At 44.5% G+C, this 14,959-nt stretch overlaps 1 protein-coding gene across 6 annotated transcripts in view; it reads left to right on the forward strand.

Annotated features, from left to right (window-relative positions):
- The window catches only part of glrbb (glycine receptor, beta b), a 32,180-nt gene that overhangs the window by 1,939 nt on the left and 15,282 nt on the right, over positions 1–14,959 (forward strand). The window contains exons 1-4 of one of the 6 annotated variants that reach the window (XM_047334507.1): positions 1,586–1,605; positions 10,259–10,397; positions 12,304–12,410; positions 13,696–13,763. In XM_047334507.1, the coding sequence (XP_047190463.1) occupies positions 10,276–10,397; positions 12,304–12,410; positions 13,696–13,763 (297 nt within the window). In that variant the 5' untranslated portion in view covers positions 1,586–1,605; positions 10,259–10,275. Of the gene's footprint in view, positions 1–1,585; positions 1,606–6,887; positions 6,949–7,293; positions 7,348–7,662; positions 7,788–10,258; positions 10,398–12,303; positions 12,411–13,695; positions 13,764–14,959 lie in introns of those variants that run through there. The other 5 variants (XM_047334508.1, XM_047334503.1, XM_047334504.1 and 2 more) reach the window with 5 other exon arrangements.

Genomic DNA, 14,959 nt, shown 5'->3' on the forward strand with positions numbered 1-14,959 from the left:
AGAATTCTCAGTTCTTGGGCTCACGGCGAAATCCCATTAGACTCGCTTGCCTTTTTTTTGGGACAGATGCTGTGAAACAAACAAAATGCCGTCTCCCCCAAACAGTCGGCACTGTACAACACGACCGGCGTTTCTCGCAGCGTCTGCGAAACACCGGTTTTGTTCCAGGTGAAATGAATGGGAAACACAGCGGAGCAGACGTGTTTTGCTAAATCTAGATTGCGCCTCATTATGGCACCTTGTGGGGGGGGGGGGGCTTTGAGATGACTTCATTTATATGGTAAAACCTTCTGCAGCAGCTTTTGCTGTGTGGTCCTTTCCTGAGGTTTTTATTCTACGTGGGAAATGTGCCAACAGAGGAATTTAGAGAGAAATGACTAACATTTTATGACAAACTCAATTCTTTTCTTCTTATTCTAATGCATCTGGTGAATTGCTATCATCGTGTCCCTTCAGTATATTGATATTATATATCCCTGAATCCTGGAGGTTACAGTTTTATGCTTCACTTTGAGATGTCGGGCATCACAGTGGTGAATTGCCCCCTGGCTGCACTTGGCTTTGAAACCAGAGCCCCCTGGTGGTGCCCCTCAGGGCTACAGCCGGGGTTCGTGCCCCCCTGAACAGTTGTTGATGCCACTGCAAGTGGCGCGCTTTTTTGGATTCCAGCCTGTAAAGAAAGGGGAGGCACAGTTCACAGTGTCATTCAAATCATTAACATGTTGTCTTCTATTGGAATCCACCATCCAACCGGTTTCTAAAGTACCTATCCCGTTCGGAGTCGCGGGAAGATTCCACCAAATTAATTACCACATCGTAGAGAGATGTGAATTGATTTTTCTCCTGATTTCCTGAGTGTTCAGATTATATGACAATCGGGCTGCTTCTCAGATTGGGCTGCGCACCAAAGGGGATTATGTTCATTAATTACATAACCTATAAATTAAATCTGAAAAGTCAAAAAAAAAAAAAAGGTGAGAACTGACATTTTGCAGAAAAATATATATATAATATAAATCAACTTCAGTCTCCGGTTTCTAATATGACAATCACTGGGAAGGATGTGCAACGATGTACCGGCTCTCTGACATCCAACAATCGTGCAGCGTTTCTCTCTAACATTTTTCCTTGTTTTTGTCTTTTGCTCGCTCTGTGACAAGTGCTGAGTCCAAGGCTGTTTCACAGATGGACCTGAACTAAACCAGACTGAAATTCACTCTTTGCTTTTTGGAACTGTCACCGCAGTTTGACGCTCAGACAATGAGACAGGAGGAAGTCTGCGGGGCGATGGCAAAAAGCCGGAGTGAACCGGATTCGAACTCGCTGCGTTGTAGGCATTAGATATTTAACCGAGGAGAGAGAAACGCTGAACTCCATCGCTTTTAATGTTGCAGGAGTTTGTCTGACGAAAGCAAAACACTGTAAATGTACAACAACTTTTAATAAAAAAAAAACCCCGTCATCCCATCCGGTGGAGAAAAAACCCAGCTGGACTTGTCATTTTGGTAAGAATCTCTTTGCTCTTCGAGGATTTCCCTCCAGCATTAGCGGGAGGATCTCTCCTGCTGAACAGCTCTTTGGCTCGAAGACTCCGTCGTAATCCAGGTTGGTGCTGCGCAAATACTACACATCTGCTGACGGGGCGGGGAGGGATGGAAGACTCACTGTCCATTATGACAATCTGCTTATCTAATGACCCGGGGGTTGCAAAACTAGCACAGTGCCAAATTTCATCAGAACGGTATTGTGCTGGAAGCTGTTCGGTGATCGATGGTTTGACAGCGAACATCTGCAAACATGCTACTCTGCGCAGACCTCTACTCTGACCTAATGAATTTACAAAGAACGTATAGTTAGGGGGGAAATAGGATTTTGGATTAACTTGTCATGATGACGAAAAACGACCCCATTCGTGTTTGTACTGGTCAGCTATAAGCCTTGCCTTCACTACGATACTCTCTTGTGCCGCGAAAAATGCCGGCTGGATTTACGGCACAAAAGGAACCGCCGCACCCATCGCCTTGCCAAAACAAGGACGAGACTGGTATTCATCCACAGCGACGGAGATAGCAGACGGTGGCACGGCTGAATTGACAAAATACAACACAACCGTAACAATATCAGGTGAAGGAGAGTGAGAGGAAAACAGGTTAAAGAATAAGTGAACCATCGGACGGGCATTCGCTCCGACAACAACTAAACAGCTTAAATAGTGAAGGCAGTCCCTGAGATTTGGAAAACATTAAAATATTAGAAAATACATAGAGAGAGCACAATACAAATATAGAAAAATATACAAACGTTAAACTATTTTTTAGTATAGAACTATAGATGTAAGGGTATAACAGGAAATATATGAAAATAAGGTATTATTCACACAAAACATTGTGTAAGAAAATTAACAAATGATCAGCAGCATATGAATACACAGCATACTTGAGAGAGTGTGTGTTTCGTCCCGTTTGAGGAGTTTAAAGAGGTCATGGTGGAGGGCGAGCTGGGTCACGGATGACGACCCTCCCTCGACATCGGGCCTGATAAATGTCCTTAAACGAACAGCGGTCCCAATACGGGTTGTTTTTCCACATGTCTAGGACTATAGATCCAACTGAATCATCATTCAATTTCAAGAAAATGTAAAAAATGTTTGCTTTATTATAAAGCAAAAAAACTTTTTTTAAGATTCCACTTCACTGTGACAAGAGTTATTTTATTAAACAGGAGTAAAAACAATACATGAAGTAAAATGACCAGAAAGGAATACTGTATAAAGGCATATATTGTATTATTATTATATGATTAATTATGTATATAAACATATATAAATAGTTGGGTATAGAGTTGACATCATAGCCAATGAATATATCAATAATTATACGTCCCAACTTACCATCTAGTTTTTAGTGTTCAACAAACATTTCAAATCCAGCATCAATTCCACTTTGCACATGTACAGCTAAACAAAAAAATAAATGAAATATCTAGATATAGAGATCTCTGTACTCAGCACACATCATCATATTACTTTCTACATGTGTTCAATTTGCTATAATTTAGCATTTGCTAAGGTAGCATTGCTTCACTCGCTATCCCGGGTTTGTTTGTGTTAGCGTTACGTTCCAGTTCACATTAACGCATATGTAAGTTACAGCAAACAGCCAGAAGTTACTTTTTAGTTGTCTTTATTAAGTGGCGGGTTTGGAAATTGTTTGTTTCTTTGTCCATACTTACAAATGTTTGTTCCTTTGTTCAGAGCCACCATGATGCAGGTCTGTTGTTTGAAAGAGGCCCCGCCCAGAATGTCCTGGTGTTTAGGGTGTTGGTGATGTCATCGCTGACATCATGGGTTAAACCAACTGGTGGGGGGGGTTCTTTTTTAGTCAAAATGCTTAATTTGATAGTTTATTGTTTGTTAGTAAAAGCGGTTGAGATGAAAAAACCTTTCAGATAGTGATTTAGAAATGTAATAAGCTTGGGGAAGGAGCTAAATGATCATTTATACTTCCTGGTGTTACGGTCGCTGTATGTTTCACCCCTCAGTCAATGCTGGTATGGGCCGAAGGAGCATAGGCGTTGATTGAACACCCTATATATTCAGTAGCATCTCCTCGCTTCTCGAGGAGAAGGAACAAGGTGAGGCCCTGCTGCTTTTCGTGAGTTCATTCTCAGATCTGTTTTCTTTGATTTTGACTAAGTTACGCGTGTGATAGTGGAGCACTGTAGATAAACATTCACCTTGAAGAGTCCACATGTCTGCGGAGTCTGCCTACCTACCACCTTCCTCTGACATTTGAGCCAAAATACCTTACACACCTCTGTCTGTCCTTTTTTGTTTCATCTCCGCGGTCAGCCTGAACAAACGCCCGTCAACTCTGAATCCAGAAAAACTAAGAAATGCTGCTCAGCAGTAGAAAACGAGTTTCGCGCAGAAACACTTGCACGAGTCCCGCGCTGTCAAAAGCTTCACTTTCGCGTTGAATAAGAATATGACAACTCTCATAACTCTTCTTGGCTGCAGCGGTAGCAGGAAAATGTGGTGCGAATGCCAGGTATAAATACCACAACAGATTGGCTCAATCCAGCCTGACATACTTCTGGAATGGCACATAGTTGTCCGTCACGCGTGGCTCGTAGCCAGCCGGCGCACATTTTTTCTAGTCAGCACAAAAGGATCCTTGTGCTCCGACCGCGCGCCTCTTGATTGTAATACCGAAGCCATGCCCCTGTGACATAAATCATTAATCTCTGTGCATATGGTGCTGATTAATTTGTGTACGAGAAAGGCATGCAATGTCAATCAAAATCATACCACGGGGATCATTATGTAAAGGCCTCCCAAGTTGTTTGACATAAAGTGATGAATGAGATAGGATCAACATTTTTTTGGGGGGGGGGGAGAAAAATCAGCTTACTTGCTTCTGCGACGGATTTTATTTTTACTAAAAGAAAAAAACCAGAAAAAAAACATTGGGCTTCCTGCTCAGTTCTCTTAAGTGTTTCAACCAAACACAAAATGACAAGAACAGTTCTGACAAGTAAAAATATGAATGTATAAAAGCTATGACCGCAACCAAGTCCAGGGGCATGTGGTGTGGTTTATAGAAATGAATGAAAAAAAATATCTGGTGGAAGTGCTCTGTGTGTCATGTCAAATGTTAAAAGTAATCTCTATCATCACCCACATTATTTATTCTGTCTCCATGTTTAACCCTGGACTCGGATGTACAGTCGAATACAGGGACGGAGACGGGAGAAGTTTTCAAAGTTTTTCTTATCAAAACAAACGTTCAAAGGGTTGAATTTGGTCTTGTTTCCCCGGGGGGGAAGTGGAGCAGATGAGGGGCTCAGACTGTTACTCCGTCCAGAGCCGCCTCTGATGAGGAGAGCAGGCGGACGGGCGGGCTCGAGCTGGCTGAGCGTGGCAGGTACGGCAGGTGAGTAGAGGATCAGACCCACATGCAGACGGGTATTAGGCCGAGCAGAGGCAGGAGATTACGAAGCAGACTGTATAGCAGAATCCAAAATATCGAAGGCGGAGAGTGGCAGCGGTGTTAGTGCCGCCGCGTGGGACGGTACAAATCTGGTGAAGTGTGGGAGGATGAACTGCTGCTTCAATACAAACAATACAGTCACAAAGACAAAACGAGAACAACCGTCGCATCCCAGGAAGGAGGAAACAGGATGAAGGGTCACGGAAAGGTCAAATCAAAACGCGTGTCTAAATGTGACCTACTTTTAAAAACTTAGCTTAATTATGACCCACAACATTTTGGTCTCAGCCATTTTGACACATTTTATAATACTGGAAAGCTACAATCGGAACAAAAGATCAACTTAATTACAGATTTATCATTCTATATAGAATTTGGACTGTTCGAACTGTTAAATTACTGATGGTGAGTATCTGATATTTGATGCCAATAGTGGTTGTTTTTTTCAACCAGATGAACATAGCATATCGTATAATATGTATTTAATCCCATAAAGGATTTAATTACCTCTGTTTTGACAATGAAATTCATACGATTTATGTTACAAACTCATTTCTGAACTCAGTATTGTCAAAGACAAATCATAGTTTATCATGTTTTTTGAAATGATTTTTTCGGCAAGAAGTGGAGAGGATACAAAAAATAAAACTATGAAAATGTATGAACACGCCCATTTGTATTAGGAATAAATTTGAAAGTTTGGTGTCTATAAGTGAAGTGGAGATTCCCCGGCTCAGCGTATGAGAAAAAAACCCAAAACAGTATTGTAATTGAAATCTACAGTAGCAAGTAGACAACGTGTAGTAAAATAAACACTTGTATGTATCTTGGAAGAAATGCTATCGGGGCAACATAGCCCTGAATCTCACAAATCGATCTTGTGCATAAAAAACAACAACAACAACAATGATTCACCCTTAGTTGAGCCTTTCGGTTTTCAATTTCTCTAGCAGAAATACATAACATGCAGCCATATCACCAGCACAAAGCTCCAGCTCTGTATGGAAAAAAACAACAACTCTGTCCTCGAGAGGATCATCAATCTTGCTCCACAAGTCCTGTACACGCTGCGCAAAATAAAACTTTACACACCATGGGACGAGAATCGGTGCGGCGATCATAAATAAAGGGCTTTAGAGTTCTTCTGCGTTTGGTCTGGTGCCAAAATGGATTTGTCAGTCATTCATTCAGTCGCTCACTCTGTCATGTATCTCTTCGCCGATTCATTTATACATTCACAGTTTTGGCGGGAACAAACGGGAAACGGTGACATTTCATCACACTGGCGTCTCATACCTTGTAAACAGCAGCTGAGAAGACAGAAGTTCCGATTAGCAGCAGCTCTGGAGCTTTTGATCGCATCACATCGCCTTCCTCATTGTGTCGCCCAGTTGACACGGAGGAGCTGTTGAACTTGTCCCACAATGTTTCTGAGCAATTTGATCTCTCTCTCTGACTGAAATTGACCTTTTTGCTGAGATCGTTCCTCTGACGGTTTCTTCCGGGTTTGTTTAATCGCCTAATATCATGCGAAATATAGATAATTAATGCACTGGTATATCAGAGATTAAATGTGACTGGTCCATTCATTCTGTTTGCATGTAGACAGTAACCTTCCCATTTCTACCAAACCACATGACAACCTCTGCAAAGCCAAGTGGAATATTCTAGAGTCATGAAAGCCATGGGCTGCCCTGGACGGTGCAGCCATCCATTATTGTCTCTGCTTTATGGCTCGCGTCCATCTGCCGTTAAACGACGCACCGACGCTCCTATAAATACCGAGGCGTGTTTTCGCTCCCGTCACGCGAATGGGTGCGTCTCATTTGGCCACCGCGTCACGAATCCAGCGTTTAGGGGGGGGGGGGGGGGGGGGGCGGCGGCTGTCCGTGGTGCTGATGGGAGGACTGATGCGCTCCGGCTCCGTGCAGCCGCTACTGCGCATGTTGCATGACAGGTACACGCGAGCCTCCATCTTGGGCATCCCGAGCTCAGGCGAAAGGGCAGCAGCCATAAATACACACACACACACACACACACTTTGGTACGAAATAACAACAAGCAGGGCGCGGAAAGAAAACTAAAAATTGGCAATTTGCCGAGATGTAACTTTTTTCTCTTTTTCCCTTCAAAAAAGAAAGAAAAAGACGCCGCTTGGGCGCGACGAGGAGGATGGAGGAGGAGCGCGCCGAGCGGCTCCGTTGACGGCTCTTTGCGCGCCGCGCTCACACTGGGCTCTAGTTGGGTTTATTTTATTTTATTTCTTTTGTTTTTTGGGGGGGTGGGGTGGGGCGGGGGAGGGGGGGGGGGGGTGGTTGGTGTTTGAAAGGAATTGACGGGTGACGCGCACGAAACGGTAAGTGGCGACTCGTACGATCGACGACTGTGGTGTTGTTGTTCGCGTTGACGTGCGCTCGGCGCCCCCACCCCCCACTCCTCCGCCATGGTGGTCGCTGTGCTTCTCTCTCCGTGTGTTGTCCCCCCCCCATGCTGCTCAGCCCTTCGCTCGAGTGTGTCCGCCTCCTCCGGTTCTCACTTTTTCTCTCTGTCTCCCTCTCTCTGTCTCGTTGTCACCGGGGGGGCCGGGGCGACGAGGGGCCACAGGTTGCGAGTGGCCCCCCCCCCCCCCATGGTGATCACTGGAGGTTCAGGATGCACGTCAGCGTTTTTTTTTGACGAGGCCTGTCCTCCTGGCATTTTTTTTTTTTCTTTAAAGATGCCACTGAATTGCATTGTGTCACGTGTAAATCAACAAGAACCCTGATGGTCAGATAGGATTTACACCGCAACACACAGGTTTGTCGTTTCGTGGCTCATCATCATCATCATCATCATAATAATAATCTAATTTACCTCTATTATTCTCATCACTTCCACGTATTATTTATTTATGTTTATTGACCAGGATCTGAAAAAGAATTCCCCTCTCTGGGAGGAGTAATGTGGGCAGAGCAGAATCGCTTATTGACCTTGGACCCCGTGGGGCAAACCCCTTTTTAAGGCTTCAGCACGTTTAGCACGGCTGTGCATGAAGTCCGCGCCTCTCTCTCTTACGGAAAACCAGTCGTTCTCATCAGGTCCATTTTTATGTTCAGGGCACTTTTCATACAGAGCAGGTCTAGGCCGTATTCCTTATGAATTTCCAATTCAAGTGTGCTGCGATATACAGTAACATACAACAGAAAACATCCTCTTACAGCAAAGGCTTGAGTCTGCATAATAAACAGAGGACTTGTGTTACATGTGTATGTTTAATGTAAAAATCTTGGGACCCAGCAAGACACTGTTGGGCCCAAGCATTCATTTATTTATTTATTTATTTATTTTTCTCTGTTATATCTCTTCCTGACAATAAGAAAATATTAGTTTTTTTTTTTATAAATCCAAGGACTCAATGTCACCCTGACAAAGGAGGACTGCATCTCAAGAATAAATCTTGTTAAATGATCCGCTGTGCGATTCAGACAAAAGAGAGAGAAACCTTTCTTGTTATTAAAACTGATCATCAGTTTGGGCTTGTTTAGTTTCACGTCACATATGAAATTGATGACACGCCTTCGCTTCAAGGCCAGAGGATTTAAGTGTAGAGGTCATGGTCACCGGACACGTGGCAATGCTAGGAGAACTTAACGAAACCTTATATACGTTACAATCCAAATTTTCGTTAGTCAATTGTTTGGCGCGTAAACTCCTGCGTCGCGCTGTTGTAGTTGATCCTCGTAGTTGCTCGACGCGGAGACGGCATCGATCCAGCGCTGTAACAAACAGTGTTTTGATTACTTTAATTAACTCTGACCATCATCTCTGTTTCCAAATCGGGAATCTGAGAAGGCAACCTCCCTGTGACAATGGATTGGATTGAGGATTAACGCGCTAAATACGCTGAGAACTCGTCCCAAAAGTCATGTTGTGATCAAGATTTTCCAAAGTGTTTCATAATAACACTCCTTACTTCTCCAGTGTCATGCATACGAGTCATGGACACCTCCTTCTTCGTCTCCCTCTGATCAGGAAGCTGTAGCATCAGACCGTCCGACACGAGTTCTCAGAGAAAAGCCAGAGGGAAGATGAGACATTGTAGGTCAGATAAGAAACGATCGCCAAGACTGCTGACCCTCTGGTATTTGTGGGTCAGTGTTGCCCTGTTTCTCCTACAGGGAGAAGGCACCGACGCACCAGCTCGCCAAAATCAATCCAGCGATGTTGACTTAGGTTGGGGCGAAGTGAGGCGTTTGCATGGAGGCAAAAAGTTGCTGAGCTGCCTGCGCTGGAGAACATGATGATCAATGTGCAGGCGAGGAGCAGACAGGGGAGTCACTGGGCCAAGGCCACGGGGAAGAGAGGGAGAGTGTCTCTGTCTAGACAATAAACTGCTTCGGTTAATATACAGTGGTGCCGGCGGGCTGGAGGATGATTGGGGTGGAATGGGGGGATGAGACTCTTGGCTGTTGGTCTCGGTGTCCCAGTGCAATGAGAGGGCACCACTTACCTAGATGGGGGGGGAAGGATTCACACAGGTACTATGGCTGCTCTGTGATTAATGACCCCTATCGAGAAGTGTAAAATGCACTGCTCCTGAGCACAAGTGTGCATTTGTTTATGTACGTTTGTGCTACACTGTTGGATCCGGCCCTCCAGATTTCGAAATAAACACAAAGGGCCGCATTATCTCAGACATTTTAGTATTCAAGGTGTGAAGGAGGGTCGAACCGCGGCGATCGCAGATCCAACCCAAAGATATAGTTTGTGGACATCATGATGGATGAGAGCCGCGTCGTTCAACCTTTTCTGTGCGGCTTCTCCAATGAAGTCGTGGACTTTAAATGACATTTATTTCAGCCGTCCTTCTAGAGGTCACGTTCACCTGACGGGTCCTGAGTGGCCATCGGTATTCAGGTGCATTGCTCCGCTGATTGGATTTATGCTTGGACTTGCTCTGCTTGATTAAACCTTGTCAGATTGATTAATTCGCGTTTCAGACGTTTACTGTATGTGACATGCAGAAAGAAAGAAGACAGGCGTGCATCATATCGGATCAGGCGAAGGGGCAAAGTCACAGCATCCTGAAAGAAAGCTTTGCACTCCCACCCCAGGGTACATCTGGAGCAGCCGCTGTCCTCTGTCACGTGCAAATGAAAGCTAACATTTGTCGAACGTGATGAAGCCGTTCTCTTTGGCTTCTTGACTTGCACGCCATCAAGCCTGAGTAATTTAAAATTCAGAGGCGCCTTCTCTTTATTTGAACAGTTCGTTTTTCTCCTCCACAGGCTCAACGCTCACCAGAATGGCCGTCAAGAAGCTCGTCATCTTTCTCCTGGTGCTCAGCCTCTGTCTGGAGGGCTGCTCTGCCAAAGAAAAGAGAACGAAGAAGGGGAAGAAGAAGGGGAAGCAGGTGTTCTGCCCGTCGTAAGTATGGGACGAACAACACTTTGTGCTTTCGTACAGTGCAAAACGTATGACACATTTACTTCTAGTTTTAGGCAGTCTCTGCATTACTGGTTTAACAGCATTTCCCAGTAGCGTGGCGGTAACATCTACTTTAAAACAACTTTTCGGTATCAAGGCTCTACAAGCTACATTAGTGCAGTGGATAGCATACATGCTAAGTTTTTCCCCCAAAGAGTCAACGCCGACATGTCCAGACATATCCCTGAGACCTGTCCATTGTCTCAACGCATTGCAGGGCTGCACCCTCTTCTTCCCCAAGTGATCACGAATGGCCCGCCGTCGAGACTCTGTTTGATGTCGTCCCAGTATTGGCAGGTCTAACCTGTGAGACATATTCAGTGTATTTCAGCGCTGTGGATGCATTTGTGGATTAAGGAACCACTTTGCTCCAGTTGAGCTGTTGTGCTTGCGGTTGTCAGAAAGGTCTGTTAAAAGAGAAAAAATAAAAAAGGTTTAGTGGATGGGAATTATGTTTTTCCACTTTGATCAGGGGAACCGCAGAACATCCGCACAGTGTGCAGCATTCCTGTGGAGCACTCTAGCTCATCCTCATTGCGTGATAAGGTTTACATGATGATACATAAAGTGCTTTGAGGAGGGGAAATTCTTTGGCAGGAGGATTCACTGCCACCCACCAGGAGGCTTTCTGTTTCTCCTGTCTCTCCGGCCAGGTCCTCTTCTCCTCTTTCCATCTCTCTGTCCCCTCTGTTTTATTTCTCTCTCATCGGTCAACCCCGGAGAACAAATGATGTTTGGCTGAACGTTTTTGAAAAACACCACTTTATGTTACGGTGTTAATTTTTAGTAAACAGCTGTATCCCTCCCCCCCTCCCTGTTTGCAGGAGGGTTCAAAATGGAAAATTCCACTTTGGTCGCAATGAAAAGTGGAAATAGAGTATACTGTTTGTCTTGACAAAGTAATTTATACTCTTCGCCTCCCACATGGCAGATGAACTGACTCAGGTTGGGCAGTAATAAGGTAATACGGTATCCAGGGACATCTGAACATAGCAACAGTGTTCATTCCAGTGCCGTCATGTCTTTTTTTTTTTTTTTTTTAAATAATCTGTCAAACTACACGATCATAATCAATAATCATCCTCAGAAGGGAGAATCTGGAAAAAAAACTGACGGTGAGCGCAAGTGATCTGGTATTTGCACTCAAGTTTGATATTTATTGCTAAAAGATGCTGTTTATGTTGTTAACGTTTGTTGTCTCTTTTGAGGATAAAATTTGGAACGTGTCACATTTTTGTCCCTATAATGATAAACTTAAAGTCGAAGTGCACTGCGACGACCCTTTGGCGAGAAGCGGTATTGCAGCGATTCGACGGCGGCCTCAAAGCCCCACACTGTCAATTTTGATCAGCCGCATATCACAGAAATGTCTGGGGAATGTTTAACGGAACCAAAAGTTGGACACATTAAAACAAACATTCACTTCCGCACAAGACTCTTAGTGTATAGGCTGAATGACGTGCTACTCTTATGCCGTCTATTAGGATGTATTTAGAGCATTTCGTAAAATAGTCGTGTAGGGGGCAAAAAAATAACTGTACTGCAAAAGTTGGAAAATAATCCTCCGTCAACCCGTGGGATCGCGATCTGGAAACATCTCAAAATAGAACCACATCACATTTCTAAACACTCAGGTCACTCTAACAATGCCTGGGTGGTCCAGATCTTAAAAGCCAATTTAATCCCTAGCTGGTAGCTCTCTGGGGCTATAGTTTAATCAAGAGTACACAGCGTGAGAGGCTGATGTACTGTGCATCTGCGGCGTTCATCTGCCAGGAATTTGACCTGTTAATGTGATCGTGCCTACAGTTGCCTCTCCGTCTTTTTTTTCCTTTCTTGTTTGCAGAGAGCTGTCATCTGAGGATCTGGCCCGAGTCCCTGAGAACTCAACCAGCAACATCTTGAACAAGTTACTGATCACCTACGATCCCAGAATAAGGCCCAACTTCAAAGGCAAGTCTCTCCCCTGCCTCATCCATCTCTGTCTATTTTTGATTTACATTTTTTTGTCACGGTAATCTAAAAAGTGAGTACATTGTGGATTCGTACCTCCATATTTCTCCTCAGAATTGGGTGCAGGAAGTATTTGCATACTATAAATGGTGATTATGACATCAATCATTAATAAATAGTAGTGCATTTCCTTCTTTGCATGAACTTTGATGTGTTAAATGCACTACAGCGCTGCTCGCGTGAGCTGATATTCTCAGTTCCGTGTTGAACTTGTTGCAAAACAATGTGAATCTTGTTTCATATTCGACCAATCAATTGGGATCCATTTTGAACACCGACTAGATGTTTTCTTGTCTGCCCAGTCCCCATCTTTTGCCCCATTTTTTACAGTGTGCTTTAAACATCACACTGGCTACAGTCTCAAAGAAACCGCCGCACACACAGCTTACAGATGGGTCAGTCTTCAGGTGGCTCCTCGGATAGTTTCCATCCTCTGCCACTTGGCAGCGGGAGCCGTATCTGGGACTCGGGTGTTTGATGTGCTGTGAGCAGAATTAGCCCCCCCCCCCCCCCCCCCGCCCCGACTGCCTGCGACGGGTCCAGCGGCCAAACATCTGCTCTTGATTTCAGGGTGGGCTGAAAGCTTCCCCCGTCCATTAACATCCATGTCATAATCTCCCAAATTACATGCTAAACTGTGCCGTGTGCATAACTCTGCCCAGGCCTACAAACTGGCGAGCCGCTTTTAGAGACCGTCGGGTTTCCTGGATATCAATTAGCTCCCTCGGATGCAATAATGCATCGGAGGTGAGCGCTGTATTGCATTTCCATATTATGTGCAGTCATTTCTTAAATTGCTTGATGGAAATTATCCTGTTGAAGCTCCCGCGCCTCAGGTAAACACCTCAAAGGAGAGGAACGTGTTCAAAGCAGCGCGAGCAGTCTGCATTCGCGGAGGATCTCATTAGTTCATGCACAAGGCGGAGTGGAGAGAGACGACGCCATAAATGTCTACAGCGTTAGCTTAGGAGAGGAATGGGACGCTCTTGGGAGGGCATCTTTTATTCGCCTTGCGATGTTGATAAAGTCCTTGGCAAATCCCGATCGGTAGCAGGAAGCAGCTCAATCAACGGGAGCAATGCAGAAATAAAGAAGTACATGGTTCCTTGAAACCTTCTGACGCTCACTATAAACTATAACCGCACGGAGGGTGTGGATCACTCGCACCGCCAGGCAGCCAGGAGGCAACACGACAATCACTCCTCTCCTTTTACTCACTTTCCAGGAATCCCCGTGGAGGACAGAGTCAACATTTTCATCAACAGCTTCGGCTCGATCCAGGAGACGACCATGGTAAGAATCCACTCCAATCTCACTGTCCTGACAGGTATTGATAATCCATACTCACCGCTGCCAGTCAGAGGCGGCGGTTCAGAGCTGAAAACTGCTTGGAGCCTCTACAAGATTTAGAAAAGAAGGCGTGGCCGCGTTTTCAAGATGATATCAGGCCATTATTGCTGTGAATTATTATGAAAACTGTTTTTTTTTTCTTTCATGCCTCATTTTTCTGATGGCTTGATAACTGATCGAGACGCGCAGCTTTAATGCTAATGAACAGATTAAACTCAAGGGCGTCCCTGGGTCGACCCCGGATCACTTGAGAAACAACAGAAGGAAACATCGCTGAAGGATTCTGATCAGCCTGGTTCAGCGGTGTGTCTTAATTTAAAGGAGGGGCCAGTAAACTCGGCATAAATCTATTCCGTCTCATGAAAAGGTCATTTTAATTAATGAAGCGCGGAGTGACAGACTCGGCTCTGTCTCATGAACTCAGTTTCATGGTTCACGAGCAGTCTGCAGACTTTTCTTCCTCAAGAGAGTAAAACGCCTCTCACAACCACAAGATGTTTCATCGGGTCCTAATACATCTTTGATTTTTAGTTACAGCCTAATTTTTTAAAATTGTAATTTTATGTCGGAAGCCATTCAGATGTAAAACAAAATAATAAAGAAAAAAAAACACTGAATTTGGCTTATTTTTTATGGATTTATCTACAGAATATTAAAAAAAAGAAAAGAAAATCTGATTCGTCATATTATCAAACTGCTGTTAAATGCAAGTCAAACAGCAAATTTCATTTGCATTCTGTGTACATAAGAGGATAGTTGGGTCAGTGACAATGGCCGCAAGCTGTGTTGATAACCAGACAATGTGAATGCTCTTCAAAGCAGCAGGCCGACATGTGGCAACTGAGGCACAATTAAGAGCTTCCTTCTCTTTTAAACTTCCAATCCGTCCATTTTGCAAGTTTGAAAGATACAATTTCAGCTATGAACGCCTCCGTCTTCGCGGGAACGGAGAGTACGGGATTCTACGAACTTTGCCCTCAGTGACCTCTTGCAGGTCTGCACAGTCTCTCAGTCCGGAGCAGTGATCACTTTTTCTTCTCCTACTTAATGTGACACTCGCTGTGTAAAAAGCCGCAAAGCTGCTATATCCTGGAATTGGATTTCCTTTGGCTGCAGATCAGTGCAGTGTGTTCGCTCAT

Source organism: Scophthalmus maximus, chromosome 9, assembly GCF_022379125.1.
Source record: "Scophthalmus maximus strain ysfricsl-2021 chromosome 9, ASM2237912v1, whole genome shotgun sequence".
Lineage (NCBI taxonomy): Eukaryota > Metazoa > Chordata > Actinopteri > Pleuronectiformes > Scophthalmidae > Scophthalmus > Scophthalmus maximus.